The sequence below is a fragment of the Protopterus annectens genome, chromosome 2.part1 (assembly GCF_019279795.1).
Source record: "Protopterus annectens isolate FY-2018-M chromosome 2.part1, PAN1.0, whole genome shotgun sequence".
Classification (NCBI taxonomy): Eukaryota; Metazoa; Chordata; order Ceratodontiformes; family Protopteridae; genus Protopterus; species Protopterus annectens.
This window is the reverse complement of record NC_056729.1, coordinates 1,509,316,488-1,509,344,440: the sequence shown is the minus strand read 5'-3', so window position 1 is coordinate 1,509,344,440 and position 27,953 is coordinate 1,509,316,488. Positions and strand designations below refer to the sequence as shown.

The 27,953-nt window shown below is 41.3% G+C and overlaps 1 protein-coding gene across 1 annotated transcript in view; it reads right to left on the bottom strand.

Moving 5' to 3' along the window:
- MEGF6 (multiple EGF like domains 6) overlaps positions 1–27,953 on the bottom strand; it is a 2,184,612-nt gene that overhangs the window by 989,762 nt on the left and 1,166,897 nt on the right. Inside the window, exon 15 of the mRNA XM_044062967.1 lies at positions 11,217–11,342. Within this exon, the coding sequence (XP_043918902.1) occupies positions 11,217–11,342 (126 nt within the window). The remainder of the gene's footprint in view (positions 1–11,216; positions 11,343–27,953) is intronic.

Here is a 27,953-nt window from a genome sequence, read left to right as displayed (position 1 = left end):
TTAGGAGGTGCTCCTCCACACTGGTGAGGGGGGGTGGATAGGTACCCCACCACCTGTGGCAAGCTGTTGTCTGTGGATATCAGACGCACGCTGCCGGACATGTCTAATTAAATCACTGCAGTGATGGCGTACCTGCTCATATGTCCGGTTATGCATGCCTATGTCATTTACCCGACGGACAAGATCTTGCCACAGTGCAGCCCTCTCATGCTGGTTCTGGCTGGTCCTGGAAAACAGCACAGAGAAATTCTGCACCAGGCTCTGGTGGATCTCCTGATCCTCTGCTGCTGTTTAAGGTGGGCTATGCTGATGCACCATCACCCTGGAAGGAAAATAAAAAATATGTGAGCAAGTCATGTGGCACACTTAATATTCTAATGTACTGATATCACTTAACTGCCATATATAGCATCTGTCTGTCTATCAGAGGATACACATGTTCGATACCACATATCAGTGCTCAGCCCACAACTGTCTGACAGTGCCTGCCACACTCCATACAACAAACTAGTTGCAAAATAGTAACAAACAAACCAGCACTCGGCACACTGTTTGGGATAAAATGCACAACCTCACACTGGGGGTATGTATCAAGCTAATGGATGAAGAATATTGTCATCCCATGCAATGAATGCAATGCACATTTACAGTTTAAACGGTAATCCACCTTAGTCTTTGATGCCATACCCCTACCTGACATATGTGCGCAGTTGTTAATATAGCCAGCATACTGCTGTCACAGAGTATACATGCTGCCAGGTACACACACATACCCTGTAACACACTTGTGATTGCGGCCGTGGTACAGGCATCATTACACACACATTACACATACATACAACACACAAATGTATGACGACACAGATGAGCATTAACAGTGTACCTTATAGTACTGTGTGCCCCTACTTACAGATACCTATGCATGAGGTATGTAATCTGTGCAGACTACAGGAAACACACCAGACAGTGTTACCAGGGAATGTGAACATACACCATACTGTAGTGTTTGGGCCTACAACTTCAGGTAGTACAACAGTTCATATGTGAGCTGGATTCAACAGCAGTACCACTTACTGAGCATACATGTATTGCTTCTGCCTACGATGGGACACCGCAGTTGTACACAGGGAACTACAGCACAACATATGCCAATCTACTATGTTTGCATCCCGATAACTGACAGATCTTTCTCTGGCCTCACACCTACGACACAAACTACCATGACAGACACAAACTCACGCTAAGCTATCACACCTTTACAGACCTTGCACACAGTTAGTGTCACACTCATTCAACCTCACATAGCTGGTATTGCACTGAGTACATGTGTGTGTGCATTGTGTCATAGGTAGGTACTATGCTATTGGCCCTGGGCCTAGGGCAGCCTAGCCATATGCTACCCTGCCCTTTGGGACACATGTAATGTGATTTTACTTGCTCCTTTGAATGGTTACACAGAGGTGACTCACAGGGCACATTACCTATCTCCATAACATTCATCAGGGGTATGTATGACATCTACTAATAAGGAGCCTTGTTTGTTAATGCTGGGTGGTTTAGTCCAGGGTATGGCATATTTGTGTATAGAAACCTGTACCTCCAGCATGTGCTGTTTAGTGCGGTGACAAGGATTAGGGCCCTAGGTCATGTAGGCTGGACGGATTGTGAGGTGTTGCCATGGTGGTTGGCCGACTGATATGGGTGTCACATAACTCTGTATGTCCAGCAGTGGTAACCTCTGTGTAGGAAGTATGCAAGGCACTCTAGCTGTGGTTTTGTGAGTCAGTCTGCAAATGTGTTTGAGGGCATTATCAGTCTTTGTTAGGTATGTCTGTGGCCTTTCCACTTGCTGTAGTTCTCATGGGAGGTACATACTGCATAGGACATTGTGAGGTGTAGAGGGGCACACTGACTTACATTTCCCTAGCTGACACACCTTTTGTGATGACAAGTACCATGTACAGGGATTACAAGACTAGTGTGCCACTGTGGATATCAAAGGGGAGGCTATTTTACACCTGTGTCCCATGTTCCCTTCTGACACCTCCAGTGGTAGGCAGACAACCACCTATGTGGTAGTTAGTGGGTAACATGTTTTAGAATGGGGTATGGTACTGTAGTATCAACACTGGTGTTCAGTCCATGCCTTGGTCACCAGGCACCTGTTGCAGTACATCTGCCCCCATGTCCCCCTCTCTCACGCTCTCTTGATATATATACACACACACACACACACACACACATATAAATATATATATATATCAATATATACATATATATACATATCTACATATATGTATATATATATATATATATATATATATATATATATATATATACACACACACTACTCTATATAATCATATATATATATATATATATATATATATATATATATATATATATATATATATAGACATTCATATCTATTTGTATATATGCATGTATCTACATATATATCTATATATGTATGTATCTATTATATCTATATGTATATACATATTCTATCTATCTATATATCTCTATCTATACATACGTCTCTATGTGCATATGTATATTTATATATATATATGTATATATATATATATATATATATATATATATATATATATATAGATAGATAGATAATATATATATATATATATATATATATATATATATATATATATATATATATATATATATATATATATATATATATATATATATATATACACACACTTCTAAACATCCATTGCTGTACATATACCTGCACATGTAGGCACATAGACTGCCCACTATTCATGGTGGGAATATCAATTCTGAAACAGTTGTGAGACATACCATTCTGTAATGATATTGCACAGTGTTGTGCAGAATGCATTATGCTGTCCTCAGGACGTATAGCTGTAGCAGGCCTCACTGGCTCAGTCCCACAGAAGTTCACCACCACATGACATATACCTGCACTGCATGCTGTTTGCAATGCCACACACTACAACCTATATTGATATGTGCACATAGCAACCTTCAACTACATATGTATGTCCAGCCTTCACTAACAGTTGCAGTATGTCCCTTGCCCTATGCACATCTGCATATACATATAGATACAGACTGCTAACACATATGGAGGGTTCACATTATGTAGATTTTTAGATTATGTAGTTTACATTACCTTTGTCTCTGACAGCTTTTTTCTTTTGGCTTGCTGGCTGGCTTGCTTGTTGGCTTGCTGGCTTGCTTGCTGGCTTGCTTGCTGGCTTTATTTTTTTTTTTTTGGTCTCTGTCTCTATCTCTATCTCTCTCTCTCCCCCTCCAGTTGCTGCAATGATATTATTGCATGTGTAGACTGACAGTACAGGCTGCTTTTGTAGGTATCTGCACATGTGCATGTGATGGCCTCTGCACCAATTGGTGGCCAGCATTTAGTAATTGCATGCAGCCTGCTGTGTGGTAATTGCAGTTCTCACTGTGATTTCAGGACACTGCTATAAAATGATAGGTTAGGTAGGCGTAGGCCTTTCAGTTTTGCAAGGTGGGGACCATGCTGGTTTGCTGTGGACACTGTTGTGTCAGTCAGAAGGTTGGTATATCTCTCATATCTGAGGCTGTGTTGTAGCCACTGAAATGCATGTTGTACTGAAACCTGACTGTTGCTTCTTCCAGTGCACTCTTCTCAGTGTGTATGTTAACTCACACCTGCTAATGCTAACACTGTTTACATGGGAGTATGTACTTTCCTGTGGGATTTGTGGATTAACTGGCATACAACAGTAGTTCTTGCAATGTGTTGCTATGGCTTTTCTATTTTCCCTTTACATTCACTCCTTGAATGCCTGATATTTGTCTTTACTGGAATGTGTTGCTATGGCTTTCCTATTTTCCATTTATGTTTACTCCTTGTAATGCATGATATATTTCTTTCAGCACTAAGTTCTTATATGTTTGCTGTGGCTTGGTGGTACTTCATGCAGTCTGGTGAGCCCAAGATCTGGGGTTTGACACTTACAAAGGTATTTTATGTTGCTGCTGAGCAGTACTGGGGCCTTGTCATACAGAGTGAATAAGGCACTTTTAAACAGTTGTAAGCGGGAAGTAGGAAGTCAGTGGGGAAACCAGCTAGGGATGTGCAGGCTGGGTGTAGGGAAGGTCCATAGCTGCACGTTTCTTTAACTGCAATAGCTGTACATATGTTTGACATTTGCTGTGACATTTGAAACCTTCCACCCCTGAGAGAGGGGTGAGGACAACTAAGTATATTGTACTAACAATTATGAATATCAGGCACATGCAGTGCTTGTGAACTGCTATACTGTCAATAGTATGTTAGATGGCTACAACCTTTGATATTTCTGTGTTGTACTCCTACATAAGGGCATGCTTGTGGAAGTAATTCTACAGCTATTCACAGAGTGTGTAACAGTAGACAGGCTGATATGCCTGTGTGTTTCTGACACTTCCAGGCCTCAGATACTCTCAGGTATATATTTGACCAGCCTCAGGGAAAGGTACATATCAGTGGGATACACCTGTGATCTATTTCAGATATTCTGCAGTTGTGACTGTGGGGTATTTTGAGCATATTTATTACTACACCATTTCTGACATGCAAGTAGTGTCTACTGTAACTTATTGACAGTTACCATTATATGGGATTCCCCACCTTTCTGCCTACTGTGAGTACATTTCACAGGGAGTCAGTGGGGCACAGGTAACATTTGTTTGCAAATCAGGGACATCCCTGTAAATCAGTCACAATTGGGAGGTCTGGCCTCTTACCTATTCAAATATGGCGGTGTTTATCCTGCTCTGATACTGTGTGGGGTTTGCAAGGTGCTACTGTAACATTATTACCTACTAGCATGGCTGTTTCCCTTATCACACTAATGTAATGCAATTCCACAAGAATTGCCAGTAAAGATACACAGAACAAGCTTTGTGTAATGGCCTTCCTATTTTCCCTTTACATTCACTCCTTGTATTTCATGATATATTTCTTTCAGCGCCAAGTTCTTGTATATCTGCTGTGGCTGAGTGGTAATTCATGCAGGTTAGTGTTTCCAAGGTCCTGGGTTCGAGACTGACAGGGGTATTTTATTTTGCTGATGAGCAGACTACAGGCCTTGTCATACAGAATGACTAAGGCACTTTTAAGCAGTTGTAAGCGGGTTTGCGCGAGTTTGCACGATGCTTAGCTACGCTTATCTACGCTTAGCTAAGTGCACACAAGCGCACACCCGCTGACTACTGCTTAAAAGTGCTTACTCACGCTAACACCCGCGCTATTTTCTTTTAAAGAAAAGAAAATGGGGAAATAGGAAAGTGGTGAAAAAGGGGGCACAAAGAGGGTAAGACAGTAGGAAAACAAGCTCGGGATGTGCAGGAAGGATGCAGGGGAGGCCCGTAGCTGCCCAATTCTTTAACAGCAACAGCTGTGCATATGTTAGAAATTTAGAGTGAGATTTGACACCTTCCACCCCTGAGAGAGGGGTGAGGACAACAAAATATGTTGTACAGCCAATTGTAATTATCAGTTTACATGTCCAGCAGACATGTATGCGAAATGGGCAACTATGTATGGGGTGTAATTTTTTTGTGGGAATAGAGTGCTTTTTTTTATTTTTTTTTCAGGTGAGAGTGGAATGTGAGGTACAGGAAGCAGGTATATTTGGGGAGGTAGGTTGGGGAGGTTAACAGACAAGACAAACAAGACGCATACAGGGGCAGAGTATGACACATGTGGGGGGTAAACACAATTGACGGGGACGGATGTTTGGATATCGCAAGCCCATGAGCCCGCAGATGGCAACAGTGGAACTGAGATCCCCACCCATGGGCAGTTACCACTGCGCGTTCACAGCCCAAGCAGGGGCTGTGCTGGGGGCTGGATAAGACGGGCAGGCACACCCGTGAGTTGTGCCACTCTCGCCTCAAGCTGGCGTAGGGAATCAGTCACGGAATGCCTGATCTCACTATGCACCACAGACCGGACCCTATGGAGGGTGAGTGGAGGCTCTCCTCCGGCCACGCTTGCAGAGGGGGGACGAGCTCCATCCCCTGCAGCGCTTCCACCCGAAGGTGGCACAGGGCCACCGGAGGAGGAGGTCCCGGCCTGGGCACTGGTGCCAGGTGCACTTGCCAGCTGAGGTGGGAGAGGTGGGTCCGCTGGAACCCGCCTTCCCTGTTGTCCTATGTTTAGCAGTATTTTATGGTATTTTGGGTTAGTTACAAACAACACCATTCAAAATTAGTTGTAACAGCATGCATCAGTATTCCCATTAACCAAACACACATGAATTCCAAACATTGAGCAGCAAGCATAACACATGCATATTTAGAACAACAGTGGACATTCCAACAGCATGCAGGGTTGATTGGTGGCAACAGGCCATCAGGTTTGGATATGTGAACAGGGCACATGCATCAATGTACATGCAGATATGTATAAACCAACAGGACAAATGTCCATGGGAATTAATTGTGAATACACATACCCAGTTTGGCGTGGAATGGCATAATTTGTGAAAATAGGGTAGGGTGGAGAAATATTACATTAACAACTTAAACTACCTATACATATACTGTACATTCCTAGTAGATGCAGATATATATCCCCTACATGTATTAGTACAGTTTCCTGTATGTAACCTTAGGAATGTTGGTGATGGGGATGTTACTGCTACATTAATATACATTCCATTTTATTCATATATGTTCATATCTGGCTGTGTTCAGGTAAAGCATCCTGCTACATTTGATTTATATGGGTCTAGACAACTCCAGATGCTCAGCATTTCATACAACCATACTATCTCCATAATGCAAGGGTATAGCAACATATCCAAATTGTGGGACGGACACAGTCCAGGTTCTGTACTTTATTAAAGACATTTCACTCTTTGGTCGTGGCTGTCTCATTCATTTCATTATGTAGTGAATGCAGTATACCTTTATTCCAGACTTATTACAGCTTTCTTGGTAGCTTCAAACTCTCTTTCTCACACTCTCTCACTTATTTTATATTTACATTTCAGGATAGTACTTAATTCTAGGCTTTATTAACATTTATTACTTGGTTACAACAATCCTTTACAGTTGACTCACTTATTTCATATGGCAGAATTTACAAGAATGTATTCGATAGTTGTCTATCCTTTGTTGATTGATTACAACACTCATTTTCAGGCTGAAGCAGTTATCTGATATTACAATACAGGTGGAAACACTATTTGAGACTTGTTTAATCTTTATTACTGGATTGCAATACTCTTTTCCAGGCTGCATCACTTATCTAATCTTACAATACTAGCAGACTCTTTCTTCTAGGCTTATTTCACCTTTATTACTGGGTTACAACACTGAACTCTTTTACAAGCTGTCCCACTTATATTCTTTAACAATACCAGCAGAATAATTACTAACCTGCCTGGTGGCGCAACCTCGCCAGCCTATCAGCATAGGCTTACCGATTCGCGGAACAAACACCTGCAGCTGTAATATAAATGAAGGAATATTGTAACATACCTATCCATACTATAGGCTAGGATAGCATTTCTTACATACTTATTTACATGGATACTTACTCAGTAGTGGGGCATTGGGCATTTGGCGGGCCTCCTGGATCCATCGGTTCAGTTGGTCCTCCTTTCGTCGCTTCAGGTCCGCATGGTGGTGACGGACCTGTTCACCAGTCCTCGGAATGCCTGTGGCACTGGTGAGATCATGTGCCAACCGGTTCCACGCCTCTGCCTTATACACTCCCCATTGAACCTGGCCCTGCATGAGTTGCGCTTCATGATCATGAACTAGGAGCCAAACCATATATTTTGACTCCTCAACACCCCACCTTTGTGCTCTAAAGTGATTTCCCTCTCCTGCACCTGCCATCCTGACTGTAAATGGGTACCACAATCAATTATGGTGTGTATTCCTGCCTATGGGGCTTATATACGCCGCTTTTCCCGCACTTATCTGTGATTGGCCATTTTGGATATTTCTCTGCTTACAGCAAACCTGCTTTGTCATGGTTATATTTTCAATTCCTATATGTATGGTAATACTGTATTTCTCAGTACAACTGTCATGGCTTAGTGGTTCAGTACTTTGACTATGGTACACAGTATCCTGGGTTCGATCCTTGCCATTGCTTTTTTATTTTACTACTGTCTAGACAGGCTAGTAGGTGTGTCTGTGTAAAGGCGACTTTGCTACAGCTTTCCCAACGTTGCCTGACGGTAAGCTGGTTGGCGCGCTGCACAGCTCCGCGCAAACGGCTTACGCTGGGTAACGCGTTATTTAGCCATAAGCACTCATATTAAGCTGGGTAAAGTGCTGCCCAGCTACGGGCACTCATATTAAGCTTATTAAAGTGCTGCTCAGCTACGGGCACTCATATTAAGCTTGTTAAAGCACCGCTCAGCTACGAGCACTCATATTAAGCTTGTTAAAGCGCTGCTAAGCTACAGGCAATTATGATCCTTTATATATATATATATATATATATATATATATATATATATATATATATACATCATATAGGTTTTGTTCAGAAATACATGGGCCATTTCATTACATTTTACTTAAATTAAATTTATATATATCTGGAAATTGTTTCATACTTATTTAAAGAAAACTGGAGGGGGATGTTGTGGGGCTCGAACCGTTACTACCTATTCTTTGGGCAACGTCTCTACCACTACGCTATTGCTACTTTGCTTAATTTGCATATGTAGATCTTATAAGCTTTTCAATGTCATATCTGCTAACTGTGGTTGAGCGAAGGGCATACCCGCGCAAACGAGCGCAAATGCGGGCAAACATTTTGGAAATTATAAAAAAAAATGAAACTGCTATTTTTACATTTTACATATTTTCAGTAGGGTTTAGTCTGTGCGGATGTGTGGTGTTGTGTTCCTTGACATTTCAGCAGACTCGCTCGTGGGTGTTTACTTTCAGGACTCTGACTCTTCTGGGGGTGTGTCCCTTTGCTGTACTCGGCAATCAGACACGCCCGTGTTAGACTTGGGTATGATTCAGCATGCCCTCATGAATATGCATGGCATGCTGACGTCATACCGTTCAACTGCAGCCTCCGAGTAAGACATATTAAGTCTTACACGGAGGTTTCGTGAATCCGGCAGTTGGTTTCATACAACAAAATTATAGAGAATAATGGAAAGAAAAATCCAAAACCAGTCACTAATTTGTTGTTTGTTTCAACAAATGAAAGTTCAGAAAATTCAGTCTAGCACCATACCATGTGAATTCGTTTCACAATTCTGTTCAAAGTGGCTACTGTTTTTCCACCCAACATTATTCGACAAACCATCAAACAAACAGCCAGAATGCAGTCTTTGCCCTTCAAGACACTATCATACAGGCAGGGGGTAACTTAATTTGCTTCTCCCTTCAATACACTTCACCACGCAAGAAGGGGTATATCTAACAGTTTCGCCTTTACAGGAAAAAAAGCTTCAATTTTCATGTTTCAGGGGCACTTTCCAGATTGTCCTTGATCTTGACACATTTTTTTCTTGCAGACTTCTCTTCTGAACCTTCTTTCTAGACCCAGAAGTCAGGAATATAACTTAATCAAGAGGTAGTGGCCATTATATAAATGAGGATGCAGCTGCCACTAATTAGTTACCATTGATACGTGCATTTGTCTGATTTATCTGCCTGCTTTAGATGCAAAACCCTGCATTTCTCTTCCATGACATTCCCTCTGGCAAATACAATATTACAATAACTAATGCTTCCCAGGCTCAGCAGTCACTAAGTCAAAAAATATGTGTGTGTGTGTGTGTGTGTGTGTGTGTGTGTGTGTGTGTGTGTGTGTGTGTGTGTGTGTGTGTAAAAAATATCTATATCCCACACACACACATATATACATATATTGATCTATACATAAAATATATACATATATGGATCCCCGTCAGATTATAGAAATTTCAATACTTCAAAATTCATATGGTTGGGACCATATAATCAAAGTTTTGAAACTTTGATAGTCTTGAAAGGAGATTGAGGTATAGCGGGGAACTGGAAAGTTACCTTTTTCTGCAATGTAGTGCGATCTCTGACTTGGAATATTTAATTAGCAGGGGGCGCAGCTACCCACGTGAGGGTAAAGGGGGGCAAGCCCCCCTTGCAAAAAAAATAAAAATTGAATTTTTTTGTATTTTATTTATTTATTTATTTTGTAAATGTTTGAAGTTCTGAAACTTCTCGCCTGTATGAATTTCGAAGTTTATATACACACACACACACACACACACACACACACACACACACACACACACCCGGGTCCCCTTCAGTTGATCGAACTTGGAGATCCCCGTACAGTGCGGAATGGGAAGATTTCCCTTATCCGCAATGTAGTGCAATCTCGGAGTTGGCATATTTAAGTAGTGGGGGGTGTAGGGGCTGGGGGGTGCAGTGGGGCTTCCCCTCCTGCTACAAATGTTTAGTTTAGTTTTTTTGTTTTGTTTTTTAACTGTTTGAACTTTTAAATGTTCGATGTTATGGTCACGGCCATATGAGCTTGAACATTTAAAAGTTTGATCTACTGAAGTAGATCCATATACACACATATGTGCAAAAATAAGGGAATATCTTACCTTTTAAATCTTGTGGCATTAGCAATGTTGAAAGAGGGCTGCACATGAAAACCATAGTTAATTAACCGTTTTGGCTCAGTGTCATCAGTGATTCCATAGCACTGGACACAGAAGACATACTTGCAGTAAAACATGAACATAAGTTATTTAAAAAGTATGCCACAATGGGAGTGAATAAGGAATACAATTTAACATTGTAAACACTGGCAGTAGATGATTATCACTACTGAAGTATCTCTCCAACCCCATATAACAAACAAAAAAAAATGCGAGAACAGGGTTGTGGATGAATGGATCTTAAATACTATGCTTCATTGCCTTCACTGTAATAAAAGTTATAATACAATCCCAAAATGTATGTAAGAAATTATACATAAAATGCAGAGCAGTTAGTAAAATACTTGTTTTAAGGAATTTAGGACCAAATTCCATTTACTCTTATTAATTTAAAAATATTAAAATCTACTTTGCAAAACACTGAAAATAATTAGCATGTGATGGCAAGTGTTAGGTCCCTGTTGTTACCCAAGTCCGCTGTAAAACTACAGTTTGAAAATAGTATAATCTGTACTGCATGTTATCTTTTCTGATGCAAGTATCCCATGTTTGTTTTACCTTTCTCACATGTAGGTCCAATTTTCCCAGGAGGACAAATGCATCTTCCTGTAACCTTGTCACAAGGTGCTCCATCACAGGAACATGACAGGAAACAGTTGACTCCATACTTGCCCTTAGGGCATTCTGCGAAAATAAAAACAATAATCAGATAGAAGAAATATGTTTGCATACACTGAAAAAGATGCTTATCTCTTAAAAATTATTCTGTCACCATTCATTTAGATGCAGTACCCCAGTCATCCCCAGTGCATACAGTTTGCTTTGACATGTTTCTCTTAGAAGTCATTGGTGGAAAATGATGAAAGCCTGAAGTGATTTTCTGCTTGATTCTTTATGCATCATTCTAGACCTCACCTACATATTTCAGAGTTGGACAAAACATAACTCACTGACAGAACCAGTACTCTAAACTAGTCTGCTCTGATGTTTCCTTACTTTACCTTTATTCTCTACTCCCATCTGGTTACTGGAGCCCTTCATTCTTTGTCTTTTGTTAATTATATCAATTTACTTTTCACTCTGTACCATCATAGCCTCTAATGCTTGTTCAAATGGGCAGGTTTATGTATCCATCATAAGTGTACACTGTGCAAATGATCACTAGGGCCCTTATGAGCCTAGCTGAGCAACCCAAATGTCACCTACAAATTTGATTTACATAGGTGGTGATTTACTGACTCCCTCTGTTCATCAGAGGCATAGGAGTCAGACCAAGGGTGAATTTCCATTGGTCCAAGTTGCACTTAAAAAGGGATAGGGAGGAATTTTGCTTCACATGTATGAAAAGTCTGTTCCAAGGAATGGGAATTCTCTGAGAAATGTATCTGGTAGAATTCTTTGAAAAGGTCACTAAGGCAATGGATTAGGGGAAAATGATGCATACTTACTACTTAGATCTGGTTATAGCATTTGATACAATACACACACAGGTATTGTCAACAAAGTCAACAAACTTATGAAACTAGGCATAAACCCCTTTATAACAAGTTGGGTAGCTAGTTGTCTCACTGATAGTACACAGGAGATTAGAATTGGTGATCCCACTTCCACAAAGAAGCCAGTCACCAGTGGACTCCCCCTGGGCTCTGTGCTGGGACCACTTCTCTTTGGCATCTACTTCTCGGATGTCAAAGCCAATGTCAAAAGGCCTTTGGCTGACCAAGTTCACAGATGACTGTAGACTGGGAGAAGTCACAGAATTTCCCAAAAAATATAACAATAACACTTGGTGCCAAAGCCATGGCTTAAAACCCAATACCAAGAAATGCATTATAGTACCTTTTGGGAACTCTACTACCTTAGGTAACTACATCATCAATAAAACACATGTACAAGGTGATTCATTAGTCAGGGAACTGATAACTCATGCAAATAGTAACCTAGCCTTCGATGAGCATGTGCCCAAGGTAGTAAGAAGATCTTTCTATGTTGCTCAACTTATAAGCAAGAGCATAGCATCTAGGTCCAGAAAGATCATCATACCACTGTACTCGGTGCTCATCAGACCCATTATAGAGTATAATGCCCCCTTCAGTATGTACCTGACCAGACACATGCAGCAAATGGAATGTCCAAAAAAGTTCCTTACAAAAAGAATACAGAGTAAATACAATGTCCTAAGCTGATCGCCTCAAAGCCCTGTCTGTTTACTCGGTATCATACAGACGTCTGAGAAGTGATTTTTGCTTGGCATACAAGGCATCCCTGGACACTGTTTTGATGCATCTTTTGCACATCCACAAAACAAACAGCATCAGAACTACTAGATTAACAGATTTAAATTTTGCTTGAAACATAAATAGGGCATGTTGGAGAGACAGGTAAGTTTCTCAGAAAATTCCCATTATCTGGAACAGGTTCCCCATCCATGTGAAGCAGAGTTCCTCCCTATCCCCATTTACGTGCAACTCAGACCAGTTGATGGGTAATCAGAAATTCACCCCTGATCTGGCTCCTATATCTATAATGGTCAAAGGCAGTCAGCAAATCACCCCCTATAAATCAAATATTAAACAAATCTGTGGGCCACATTTGGGTTGCATGGCTAGGATTTTAAGGGCCCTAATGGTCATTAGCCTAGTATACACTTATGAACCTATGAACAAGTGTTTCTGTGTATATAACACTAGGCACATTACATATAATACAGATAAAAAACAGGTAGCAATGGTTAACATGTAAAGTTGCTGAAGTATTGCCTGCTGTGTTCCCTGAAGAAGATGTTAACAGCCTTGCTCTCCTGGGACTCCAAAGCAAGAGGGAAACAGAAGTTCACAGGGAGTAAACAAATGACAAATAATGCAATACAATAAATGGCCTCCTGGTAGGATGATGGTGCTATGCAGCTTGCTCTAAAGTATGTAGACATACAGAATAAACATGCATAACAAGGTCCATTTACTATTCGTTCCTCTACCAGAGAAGCCACCTACCACACATCTCTTGGCTAACATGGATGTTTCTTTCCTCACCTACTCTGACCTGATCATTTGCAGCTTTACTCATAAGCTGCTTCCTGCGAGACAGAGACTGGTTACTCACAGCAATGTCAGTATCAGGAAACAAACAAACAGTGAATAGAAAGTACACAGAACAATGGGGGGGGGGGAGTCAGGTAGCACACACATCTGATATTTGTGGAAGACTATAAAACGTTGCACAGTCAGTTCATTAGAACATTAGCGAATGACTCAAACTGCACTGTTTTAGGAGGTTCTGATACACAGTTGACTACTAGTTTCTGCTCCATTAGAACTATTAAAATGCAATTCAGTCCTAGTTTTTCACAAGTTTAGTAACGCCATAAGAAATAAACAAATGTTTGCAAACAATTTTTTCTAGGCAGAAAACAGTCTACCACTGACAAGACTTTCATTCATGCAAATCAAATCTTCCTAGGCCCTGCCAAAGGCCCAACTCCACTACTTCATTTAGAAGGATCTCCTTCATTTCAAAATAAGAAAATATCAAAAAGGCACCACTGGGAAAATGAAACAGATGCATTAAAAGAACATAAAAAAGTTGTAGCATAGATCCTTAAAACCAACAAAACAGTTTCCTTCCATCACTCATTACTAATGGGTGACAGATGGTGTGTTTTGATTTAATGATATCCAGACATGGTCCTGGCCACCAGCTTAATGTTTCTATAAAAATATTTACATTATTTTCTGCAGTAATTTCTGTCCCCTGAGTAAATAAGTGCCCTTTAAAATATACCTGAGACCTTCAGTCAAACCAGATTCAGAATAAGAAAAATATTCCTTTTTTGCCAATGTGTGTGTGTGTGTGTGTGTGTGTGTGTGTGTGTGTGTGTGTGTGTGTGTGTGTGCGCGCGCGTGCCATACTTGAAATGTGACATGGAATAGGCAGCAAACACAGCACATACCATTTTTTTAACACAATGAATAAAGTCTAAAATGTCACCATTAAAATTAGAGTTCTGTAAATCAGAAAATAATGTAGGTGTGCAAGCAGGCTCCTGCTAAGAAGAATTTATGTACTGAGACAAATCAACTGTTTGACAAAAAAAAAATCAAAACTCATACACTGTTACCCCAAATGGTGCTGTTGCACAGATGCACTCTTCACAAACAAATGACAGTGCTTTGGGGCAACTAGGAAATTGGAGTAGGCTATTCAGTGGTCTGCTGGGATACATAACTTGTTTGTGTCTTTCGGCTTTTCCCGGTTAGGGGTCGCCACAGCGGAACTCCGGTCTGCTAATGATTTGCAGGAGATTTTTACGTGCCGAGTTGCCAGCTCTGACGCACAACCTTCAACGAAGGTACGCCCATTCACGCATGTCTCCACACAGAAGACGCTCGAGCTGAGAATCGAAGAGGACAACATCATACTGTGAGGCGACAATGCTACCGCAGCACCACCACCGCAGTACCTGCTGGGATACATAACTAGTAACTACATATGAAGCTGTGCATTGGACAACAAGGTCATCACAACACAATTTCAGGCACAGTTTAAATTTCAGTTACACTTCAAGCTAGTGGGTAATTACATCAAGACTTTAAATAATTTACCACTTTTTCTATGCAAGAGAATTTTTCTCCATCTGAGCTAACTGCCAAACAGTGATTGGCTATTTAGTGTTATAGAGAGAAATTCCTGTTCAGAGATATACTAGTAACAGTGATAGACTTTTTTACCATGTCTCTGAACTGAACAATGCACTAGCAGACGTGACCTTGCTTTTTTCTCCCTTGATGCCCATGCATCGTGTTAGCAAAGGCATTCCCTTGCATACATGCACACACACACACACACACACACACACACACACACACACACACACACACACACACACACACACACACACACACACTATACCCATGCATATAAACACACACTACCAGACATTCCCACACACATCCATATCTTTCTAGAGTAAAATTTTACTTAGCTGAGAGAGCCATGGACAGTTTTGGGGGCAGCACATAGCTGTTTATTATTATCACTCCCTTGGACAGCCACATTAGCATGTGGCCTCACCCACAAAATGCCTTTCTCTGCTAAGGCCCCTTTCAAGGGGTAAGACTCAGAGATACAGCAGCCCTTTCAAGGTAAGGCTTGCACATCATGCTAAGCCTTTCTGAATCCCAGGGTTTATGTAGTCAAGTTATAACAGCTCAAGAATCCCCATTTGGAATGGGTAACTTAAAATTATGTTAATTCATCATGCAAAATTACTTTAATACGTGAATCCAAAGAAAGAAAATGTTGTTGAACATGGGACAGCAAAATGATCACTGCCTGGAACAGCAGGCATTTTAGTTTTCTAGAGTAAAATTTTACTCAGCTGAGAGAGCCATGGACAGTTTTGGGGGCAGCACATAGCTGTTTATTATTATCACTCCCTTGGAGTTTGAGTCTCACAAGGGATAATTGGCTAGGCTTAAAAATGTCTCAAAAGGGCATGTTAGCCTAGTACTAACCTATGAACCTATGAAAGCTGTTGTTACAAGTTACTGTGCAAAAAAACTGAAATGAACATCAATTTTTAACTTCTGGTGTACTATCTAAGTAAAGGCTGAAGCAGAAGTTTGATTTTCATTTACTTATGCCTTGGCCAAATTTTCCCTGAAATATAAAAATATAAATACCATTTCGGGTCTCCTCTGAAAGGAGGCTATTAGCAGTCTAGTGAGACTATACATATACATATATATATATATATATATATATATATATATATATATATATATATATATATATATATATATATATCACACACACACACACACACACACACACACACACACACACACACACACACACACACACACTTATAGCATAAGTAAAGCATTTAGTAGATATAATGAGTGGTAAACCCAAAAGTGAGATGTTCATATTCAACCCTCCTCACTGTATGCACTAAATATATAATCACCACTGTGCATCAAATTTACACAATACAAATACTAATACATTATACAAATATTTCATGAAATGTATTAAATATAAAAACATGTTTTGCAATCAAGGGTGTCAAAGATGATTAAAGAAAAGACAGTGATTCCCTACTTGAATTTAAATACAATGAAACGGTAGGTTAAATTAATTGCTCTGCATGACTGACTACACCATTATCAAAAGTATCAAAAGAAAATAATATGCATTAAAATACTACATATGGAGTAGATCATGGCTACAAAGAGTTGTTGTTTCTTTCGGCTTTTCCCGGTTAGGGGTTCGCTACAGCAGAACTCCGGTCCGCTAATGATTGGCAGTTGATTTTTACGTGCTGAGTTGCCGGCCCTGACGCACAACTTTCAACGAAGGTACGCCCATTCATGCATGTCTCCACACAGAAGACGCTCTAGCTAAGAATCAAACGGGACAATGTCTCGCTGTGAGGCGACAATGCTACAAAGAGTAACATCTAATATTTATAGAAACCTACATTTTTCTAATTTATATTTACAAGGGAATGATGGCAATGTTAAAGTTGATATATACTTACGATGTTCACATATTTTAACAATATATTAATGCTGTAGTGTTCATAAGTTAGTACTAAGCTAACTGCTCTTGCGAGCCATTTTAAGCATAGCCAATTATTCCTTGTGAGACTCAAACCCTGCACCTTGTGTTTGCAAGGCAAACACATTAACCATTAGGCCACCCTCCCAACTGAACTTTTACTGTCACATGATATTAAATTAGTTTCAGAACTGATGATGTACTGTACATTACTGTTTACTTTATTTAGTTGCGTATTGTTTACTGGGATGGTCCATCTAGGTAAGAACCTATTTTCAGCAGAGCTGGAAAAACAGCTTCAGAATATCATTTGGCAATTATTTATTATTGCAGTCATATTATACACTGGGTACTATGTTACTTCTGCAAAGTGCTGTTCAGGGTCTACTTCCGCAGTCTCAGACTATAATCTGCTCTGCGCTGTTTGCTATGTACTTTGAAGTTCAATACTCAGTTATGAGCACAACACTTGGTTATGTCAGCAGCACAACTAATGTCCTAGCAAGAAAGAGGCAACAATTTATTTATTTGCCATTTGTTTACTGGGAAAGTCTGACTAGGCCAAAAAGAGCCTCTTTTCAGGGAGAAAAGATCCACATTACAATATTTTTAAAAGACAATTAAACAAAATATATAAGGTATAAATAAGTATGTAAGAGTTGCAGTTACATTGAAGCTTGTAAGAAGTAGACAATACAGTACAGTCCTTAAGGTACAAAGGTGTATACTGCGGTGATGGTGCTGCGGTAGCGTTGTCGCCTCACAGTAAGACGTTGTCCTGTTTGATTCTCAGCTAGTGCGTCTTCTGTGGGAAGACATGCGTGAATGGGCGTACCTTCACTGAAGGCTGTGCATCAGGGCCCGCAACTCGGCACGTAAAAATCTACTGCCAAACATTAGCGGACCGGAGTTCCGCTGTGGCGACCCCTAACCGGGAAAAGCCAAATGACACAACAACTTTAAGGTACAAAGGTATTAAAGTACAGTGTTAACATTTTAGTACAGTCTTTGTGATAGAAAAGGCATTCTAGTACAGTCTTTTAATGTGGAGATACAAAAGAAAATGAGAAGAGGGCTATAGGAGAGATTGACTTCTGTTTTTTTTAAGTTAATAATTCGGTAAGTGTTGAGTAAGTTAAAAGGACAACAGATTGAAGTAAAGTACATATAGATGATATATACAGCTGACAGAGGGCCAAAGAGAGAGAAATATAAGAGGCAGGGGATGCAAGAGGATACATATTTCAAGCAGGGAGGTCGCTACAGCTAGGCGAAGGATAGGGAAGACATAGTGCTAAAATTGTATAAATTGTATTGTGTAAAGACATGCACAGAGGAGGTAAACAGAAAGGCTAGAACAAGGAGGAGGAGGAGGCAGAAGAAGAGAGAAAGAGGGAGGAAGAGAAAAGTTGTAAAAGGGCTGAAAGAGAGTCAATATGTTACTGATTCACCCAAAAAACAAGCCTCTTCCATTTACTTTTGTAAAGTTTCCTCGCAGAAGCTTTATGGGAAGATAAAGGTCTATGATGGATAGGGGAAGGGGAAGCAATCATAAGTTGTCTGTCTATTAAAGGAAGTGAAGAAACCATGCTGTTAGCTTGAGGTTTGAGATATCTAGATGAATTGTGCCTGTCAGATGAGACAGAAGGTCTATAATCAGATCCAGAAACCAAGGTGGTTAAAAAAGATATGGCCAAAGACAGGGGAACCAAATTTGTCAAGGCCAGTAGGTGCAATTAGGATGATTCTCCTCTTCAACCTGGTTGCTTTCTGCAGGAATTTGGGGATCAAGATGGTCAGGGGAAAACATAGAGGATACTGGGGGGGGGGCAATCATGGAGCAGAGCGCCCCTTGGTGATTACCCCAGTGGGGGGATAAGGGCAAAGAAGGTGCTGCACTTGTTGTTTAGGGGAGAAGCAATAAGATTACAGCAAGGCTGCCACTTTATAGTTGAGGGACCACTGCCCAGCTTGTCTTATCACGCTGGACTTCCCTGGGATGTGCCTTGGTATCAGAAAATGGCTGGAGGAGATCTCCCATTGTCACACTCTGAGGGCTTCTCGGCACAAGGGGTAAGACCTGGTTCATCCTTGTTTGTTTATGTACCTAACTACCTACATATCGTCCAGCTGAATTGCAACTGATCCTGAAAGGGAGAGAGTCTTGGAATACTTGCATTGCTAACAGCGCTGCTCTCATTTCTAGGATGTTGATATACTTGTTGGCCTCTTTGAGGGACAAAGTACCTTGGACTGTTTTCCCCAGGAAGTGCCCCCAATCTGGGATGTGTCCATGGTCACTATGGCCTTGAGCTGAGGAAGAATGAAAGGATGACCTTGAAGATCTTGATCTGATCGATTCCACCACCAAATATACATTTTGCATGCTTGAGTGATTTTATTTGGACTGACGTGTTGATAAAGAATTGACTACTGAGTTGCTAGCATCCACTGAAGAATCCTCATCATATCTCTCAACCTGGAGACATCAAAAATCTGGACAAAGCCACATGAAAAGTAGGTACAACTGGCCAAAAGCCCGGGTGCTAATTAACATAAAATGTACATGCATAATAATATGACTCCACCCACTTTGATGGAATCATGGGATACCAACATTCAAACATAAGTTGAAAAACAGACAAAAATAACACATGGGCACATGTTGATCAAAAGTTAGGTCACTGTCCAAATCCTGAACAATGGATCACCTCTTAGGGGCATACAGTCAATGTAGTAGTTCCCTGGCATAGACAACAGCTTAAAGATACAATAATGCATTTTTTTGGCATTTGGTCTTAGTCAGCCAGAGGCCCAGAGTTCTTTGGTGTTGGCTTTTACTTTAGAAATTGGATGCCAAGCAGGAAAAGTCCCAGCACAGAACCCTGGGGCTTCACTGGTGACCGGTCTCTTTGTGAAGTTATCTCCCATAATTTGATTCCCTGCATCCTGTGAGCCAGTTGGCACTGCAGAAGGTAACATAGGGGTTTATTCCCAGTTTATTTAGTGTTTCTGCTATGCCTGAGTGGGGAATCATGTCAAAAGCTTTGGCCAGATCACGGTATATGGTGTGAACCATTCTGCCTTCATCCACTGCTTTGGTGACCTTTTCAAAAAAAGTTCATCATGTTGAGTAAGCATGACCTGCCTGTGAAGAATACAAGCTTATGATGGGTTCAGTGTTTCGAGGTTCCCTATGTCCTTGATTGATTATAGGTTCATAGGCAGGTACTAGACTATCTGCCCGATGGCATTTATAAGCCTAGGTGAAATGTGTTGGCTTTCACTGCCCGCCACCTAGATTAGTTCCCTGTGCCTCTGTCCAGCATAGCCACTGAAGTGATCCCCGGGGTAAACTTTCTGTTTCCCATCCACTCGTAAAGGTTTCTCTTGAAGAGGGTTAGCGAGGAGCTCTACCTAATGTTGACTGGAATCTTGTTCCAGAGCATGGGAAGTCTCTGGGACAGGAATCTATCCCTCCAGCATGTCCTATTTATTGTTGTGGTGAGGTTTAGATCCCTAGAGCATGTGGCTTGAGGGGATATGGTTTTCTTTAGGTTCAGCATGTCCATCAATTCTGGGTTGGACATGGCTTTGTATGTCAGGCAGAGATCACCTCTGAGTAGGCGGTATGCAACCGAGTACTGTTGGTGTTTCTTCAGTCAAGCTGCATAGGGCATCTGTTTGAGGCCAGTGATCCTCTTGTCAATCCAGCTATTGCAAGTGTCTTGTAAGGTACATCCCAAATGGGGCACTGTACTCTATGATGGGTCTGATGAGTGATGTGTAGAGGGACACAATGACCTCTTTTGATCTGGATGCAAACCTTTTTGTGATTAGGTGGGCCACATAGAAGGATTTTCTAACCACTTTGGCAATGTGAATATCAAAGGAGAGGTTACTATCTACTTGGGTCCCCAGATCCCTTATTACGTCTTCCGTATTTAGGGGCTACCACCTATGTTGACGTTTGTGGGTACTTTGTTTTTTCCAAAGGGGATGACTATGCACTTTTTGGCATTTAGCTTGAGGCCATGGTTTTGACACCAGCTATCTGTCTCAGTGAGACCCCTTTGGATGATGTCTGTGTCAGCCGGAGAGTCAATTATAGCCCCTAGTTTGCAGTCGCCTGCGAACTTGGTCAGCCATAGTCCTCCTGTGCTTGCCTGTACCTCTGAGAAGTATATGCCGAACAGGAGGGGTCCTAGGACTGAGCCCTGGGGAACGCCACTTGTATCTGGTGTAGAGTCAGACCTAGCTCCTGCAACTCTTACCATGTGGGTTCTGTCCGTGAGCCAGTTGGCAACCCATCTCATGATGTAGGGGTTTATGTTCAGGCCTGTGAGCTTGTCTATAATACCTGATTTGGGAATGGTGTCGAAGGCCTTTGCGAGGTCTAGGTAGGCTGTGTGGACCACCTTTCCCTCATCTATAGCCTTGGTAACTGTCTCAAAGAAGTCCACCAGGTTTAGGAGGCATGATCTGCCCTTAACCAAGCCGATCTGGGTAGGGTCTAGTGTTTGGAGGTTCCCAATGTCTCCATTAATGAGATCCATGATGATGCGCTCCATAGCCTTGCAGACCAAGCTAGTCAGGCTTATAGGACGATAGTTCCCAGGGTCTGTTGGGGCTCCACCTTTGTGGAGCGGAATAACTGTAGCTGTGCGCCACTCTATGGGCACATAGCCTGTGGAGAGGCTGAGTTTGAAGAGTGTGTTTAGGTGAGGGGTTAGTTCATCTTTGAGCTCATGTAGGACGCAGCCTGGGACACCATCCGGTCCCACTGATGCTGTGTTTTTGACTTTGGAGAGGGCTGTTTTAACCTGAGTGACTGTGATTTCAGGGGCACTACATTCTCCTAGCATAGTTATGGGCCCTTTTGGGGGTGAGAGGGTAGGGTGAAGTTTGCACTGAACCTGTCTGCCAGGATATTGGCTATATCAGTTGGTTCAGTGTATTTTGTGCCATTCTGCACTAGCTCTGAGCAGATCTGGGAATTACACTTAGATTTTTGACATAGCTAAAGAATGCCTTGTGGTTATCTTTGGAGTCCTTGGCAATTTTTCTTTCGAAGCTAGCCTTGGATGATTTTATGAGGGATCGTAGTTTCTTGCTGATATTGATCAGGGATGTCTTCCCTTCTTGGGATTTTACTCTTTTCTGTACTAGTTTCCTCCTTCTATTGTATAGCTTGTTTATGGCAGGGGTCCACCAGACTGGTTTCCTTTTCTTGGAGAAGTGAGTCTTGGTTTTGCTTGGGATAGCATGATCCATGCATTCTTGTAGGTGCCTGTAGAGTGCATTTGTAAAGGATTTTGCAGATTGGACAGCATTATCCTTTAGCATGGGAGCTTTGAAACTTTCCACCTCATTCTTAAGTAATGTGAAGTTTGCTTTTGAAACATTTTGCAAGGTGATTTCTCTGACCGGGGTGGGGGCGGAATGTGGATATCCAGAGTGATTAGTTTATGGTCAGTTCTAACCAGCAAGGGGTTGACCTCTGGTGTGGAACACCGGTCGCCAATGTTGGTGATGACCAGGTCCAATATGTTGTCACCTCTGGTGGGGGTGTTGACCAGTTAATCCAGGGCGTTTGAGTTTATAAATTCTAGGAAATGTTGGGCAAGGGAGTTAGTACTTGAGTAGTTCTCCCAATTAATGTTTGGGTAATTGAAATCACCCAATATCAGGGTGTTTGGTAGGATCTTTATGTTTCCCAGTGTTTCCAGAAATGTGGAATGGGGGTCCTGGGACATGGTGGGTGATCTGTAGAAAGCTACAATTTGAATTACAGTTTTTCCCGCTGTTAGCTGCACGTGGATGAAGCATCGTGCTGTGCCACTAACCTGGAGGTGTGGGTATCCTTGATGAATATGGATACACCCCTGTCTTTTGTATTTTGGTCCAGGTTTTGTGGCCAAAATGTATATGAGTTGTAGCCTGGTAGTGCTGGGGTTCTCTCTGGAGCCTTAAACCAGGTTTCTGTTACTGCACATATATTGATTTCCACCATATTGAGGAGTGCCTCGAGTGCATGCATTTTGAGGTTTAGACTTCTGGCAATGAGTAGCATTAGCCTCAGTTTTTTGTTACTTGTGATATTTACGGTGGTGGGTTTGTCTTTTGAGCCTTGCCTAAAAAAGGCACTATGGGGGTGGCAAGAGCCTTGGGCAGTATTCGAAAGCCTAAGGGTGACAGGTACAAGCCGTCTCTAGCGAAGCAGCGTGGTTTGTCGAGCTTGTCATCCCAGGCTGACAGACACTGGATCCCCTTTGAATGACACCAGATTTGTTCCATAATGAGTCTTTCCATGGCTTTGCTTACAAGGCTGGTCAGGCTTATGGGTCTGTAATTGCCAAGGTCTGTGGAAGGTCCTCCTTTATGCAGCCATACCTTTAGTTTACAAGACACATCATATATAATAAAATATATTGTATATTATAAAGCAGTGTTAACTGTCAGTATTTCCATAAAAGAAGAGATCTTCTGTTTTGTGTATTTATATCTAAAATGACATTAAAAACTCGACAGTCTGCAAATGATTTTATAATTTATACAGATGTGTACTGACTTGATACTCTTTATAGAACCTGCTGTTTCAGGTCATAGATCTTTAGCAGATACTACTATTAGTTGTTATTCTCTACTGTATGCTTCCAAAGCGGACACTCACTTTTGTTAACAATCATTAATCTGATTTTTATTGTTCTGTACTTTTCAAGACTGACTTTCAGCTGAGCAGTTATTTCTAAACTCTTACTAACATGATGATTTACACTTGCTGCATATTTTCATATTATGTAAAATGAAACTACAAAGAGATTTACAATAGATCTGTAAATTGTACAATGGTTTTGTATTTCTAGCTCAGTCTTTATTTTACACAAGATATAATAAATTAAATAAAAAGATATTTTAAAAAGGTATGGGCTACTTTTCCATCACATGGATGCTTTAGCAAAGATCAACCCATTTCAGCAACCAAACACTAAGCTGCTGATTTTACACCTAACGCTAAAAATCAACATAAAGTAAATTCTCGCAAGCAAGTAAATGCAATTTATGAAACAGATTAAGTTTTAAATCAGGTGCAGATGGAGTAAAACAGCTCTAAAATTACACTGACATAATTCTTTGAAACTGCTGCTTCACTCATCTGAATGTCCCCTATTTCTAATGACGGCCTCGTTTTCAGCGAGCATAGCTTTTCAACCACTTGTTTAAAAATCAGGAATAAAAAGCCAAAAATAATGGGGAACCAAAAGTCCCAAAATTAGGGATTTTTAAAAAATATTGCTCTAATTTCACTTAAAGTTAATAGAAGAAATAGAAAACAAACTGACTCAAAATGCATTTTCTAAACTACAAGACATATGAAACTCTAATTCCTGGCATTACTCACTGACTAATCATTATAATCCTCAGCATATACCAGCAATTTATTTATTTATTTATTGACATTTGTTGACAGGGAAAGTCCACTACATCAGGAAGCCATCTTCAGTGGATGCCCAGGGGGAGAAAAGCTCCACAGTTAATACAGTCAAATAAAATATAGACGCTTGACAAAATTTTTTAAAAAGTTGATAAGTATGCTTGGTAGTATAGTAGAAAACTTAAGTTGTTTCTTTTTTTGGCATTGCATGAAAACATGGCATTTTTACCAAACAGAAACTAGTGGTAATAGAGCTGTGTTGCTGTCAGGGTAGTAGTTATTTTGAACTAAGGAACTGGGTAAATATTAAGTATTGCCGATTTTATGGTGGCTTGTTTGTGTTGCATTGGCATTTGAGATTATTTAGGAAGTAAATTTTATGCTACTTTATATGTCTTATACAGTCTATTTGGGTAATATGGGAGGGTAAGCAGTTCCATTGGTTAGCAATGCTATGGGAGAACAAGCATTGTCCAACTCTTTTACTGGGCTTTGTTACACTTAGTAGCAATTTGTTGGAGGATCTTAGGGTACGTGTAGGATTATAAGTTTGCAGTATTGACGAGAGTACTGGGCAGGTATTTGGTTTATAAATTCGTTTATGGGTTAGCATTAGCTGGGTAAAGCAGAGATAGTTTGGGAAATCCAACCAGTTCAGTTCAGAGATTGCTTGGCAGTGGTGTGAGTGGTTAGGCTTTCCTGAGGTGAATTTAGCTATTTTATAGTAGCAAGACTGAAGTTTATTGCTGAGGGATGATTGAAGGTTAGTAAAGATGGCACTACCATAAAGTAGGGCAGGGATGAGTATGGTACTTGCTAGTTTTGTTTTGGTGGGTTTGTCCATGTACAGTTTGTGACGATAAAGTTTGCCAGGTTTAAAGTGTGTGTTTTCTTTATTACGTTAAGAAAAAAGAAGTTATGTACCTACCATAATGTTCCATGTTAGTTGTCTTCTTCTCGCCTTCTTTCTTGCTGGTTGGGTTCGGAGCCGATCCTCGGTTCCGACTCGGCCATCTTCAAAAGCTCAAAAGCTGCATACTGGCTTGAGGCCACCCCATATCCCATGATGCCTGGCGCTAGATACCCAGATCTCGTTTGGTAAGACTAACTGCAGACATAATAAAGAAAAGGATCCTATCCTGGAATATATAAAACCTCCATAGAGGCTACTAGACAAAAAGGAATAGCCAGAGAAGACTCAGCCAGTGAACAAACACCATAAAGAACTCTTCTCGGTCAACAGGGATAGGGGGATGGAGGGTGGGACGCAAGAAAGAAGGCGAGAAGAAGACAACTAACATGGAACGTTATGGTAGGTGCATAACTTCTTTATGTCAAGTTGTCTATCTTGCCTTCATTCTTGCTGGTTGGGACAGCGTCCCTAGCACCTAAAATCCTTGGTGGCTCATCGGAACAAACTCTTCAGAACAGTGGAACCAAAATCAGCTCTGTTCCTGGAAACCAAATCCAATTTATAATGTGAAATGAAAGTGTGTGGGTTGGCCCACGTAGCCGCAGCACAAATAGATTCCATGGGCAACCTAGCCTAAAAAGCCACAGAAGTGGCTAAAGCTCTAGTGGAGTGACCTTTTGGTTTAACAGGTAACTCTTTATTCCTCAGTTGATAGATAAATGTGATGATAGGAGTCAACCACCTGGACAAGGTTACTTTTGAAACTGGAAGACCTTGTTTACCCTCAGCATAGGAAAGGAAAAGTTGGTCTGATTTCCTGATATCTTTGTTCTATGCAAATAAAAGCGTAGTTGCCTGTGAACATCTAACTGATTCAATTTGTATTCCACCCTGTTGGATGGTTGGGAAAAAACACAGGAAGATCTATGGACTGATTCAAGTTATTTTCTGAAGAGACTTTAGGAAGGAAGGAAGGATTAGTCCTGAGAGCAACCCTATCATTGTGGAACACGAGGTACGGAGGATGAGAACAAAGAGCCTGTAGTTCCGAAACTCTTCTGGCTGAAGTAATGGCTACCAGAAAGAGAGCTTTCCATGATAAAAACTTCAGGGAACAAGAAGCTGCAGGTTCGAAGGGAGGCAATGTTAGAGAAGCTAAAATCAAATTTAGATCCCACGGAGGTGGGGGATCTCTCACTGGAGGCCTGAGCAGAGTGGTACCATTGAGAAAGGCTTTACACAGCTTGTGCGACATGATATTATTTCCCGACAGGCCAATGTGAAAATTTGAAATTGCAGCTAACTGAACTCTAATTGTAGCGGAAGCAGACCCAGAATGGAAAAGTTCCACGAGAAAATCCAAAAAGTAGCGTATAGGGGCTGAAAAGGGGTCTATACTCTTAGTCTCTGCCCAGGAAGAAAAACGTTTCCACTTACTAGCGTAAGTTTTTCTAGTGGTAGACTTGTGCGATGATAAAATAATTTCCCACACAGACAGGTTGATATCTGGAAGCCTGGCTAAGGTTGGAAGTGGAGCAACCAAGCAGTGAGCTGGAGAGATTGCAGGGATTGGTGCAGCCCGCCCGATTGATGGATCAGAAGGTCTGGAACTAGGTCCAGAGTCCAAGGCTGCTCGAGAAGATGATGATGCAGGAACGGGAACCATATTTGTCGAGGCCAGTAAGGAGCAATGAGGATCATTTTGCAGCCCAAAACTGTAACTTTCTGTATCAGTTTTGGAATAAGGGGAAACGGAGGGAATACATAAAGAAGTCCCTGAGGCCAATCGTGGACTAGAGCGTCTCTGGGGGAATGTCCGGGAATGGAAGGAGAGAGAAGAATTTGTTGCATTTGCTGTTGAAGGGGGTGGAAAAAAGGTCACAGCAAGGCTGGCCCCATTTGTGGAATATTTGGTCCGCAACTGCTTGATTCAGAGACCACTCGTGAGGCATGAGAATTGCTCTGCTCAGTCTGTCTGCTATGACGTTGGATTTCCCAGGGATGTGCGTTGTGATCAGAAACCGTTGGGAAGAGATCGCCCACTGCCAGAGTCTGAGTGCTTCTCGGCATAGGGGGTAGGACTTGGTTCCGCCCTGCTTGTTGATGTACCACACTACTGACATATTTGAATTGCAATGGTCCCAGTAGGAAGAGAGTCCTGTAGAGCTTGCAACGCTAGAAGCACGGCCCTCATCTCCAAGACGTTTATATGCAGGTGGTACTCGTGAGGTTGCCAGGTGCCTTCGATTGTCCTGTCCTGATAATGCCCCCCCCCACCCAATCAGGGAAGCATCCGTGGTAACCATAGCAACTGGAGGGGGAAGTACAAATGGTCTCCCTAGGGGTACTGATGTGGAGACCATCCACCATGCAAGGTGCTTTTTGC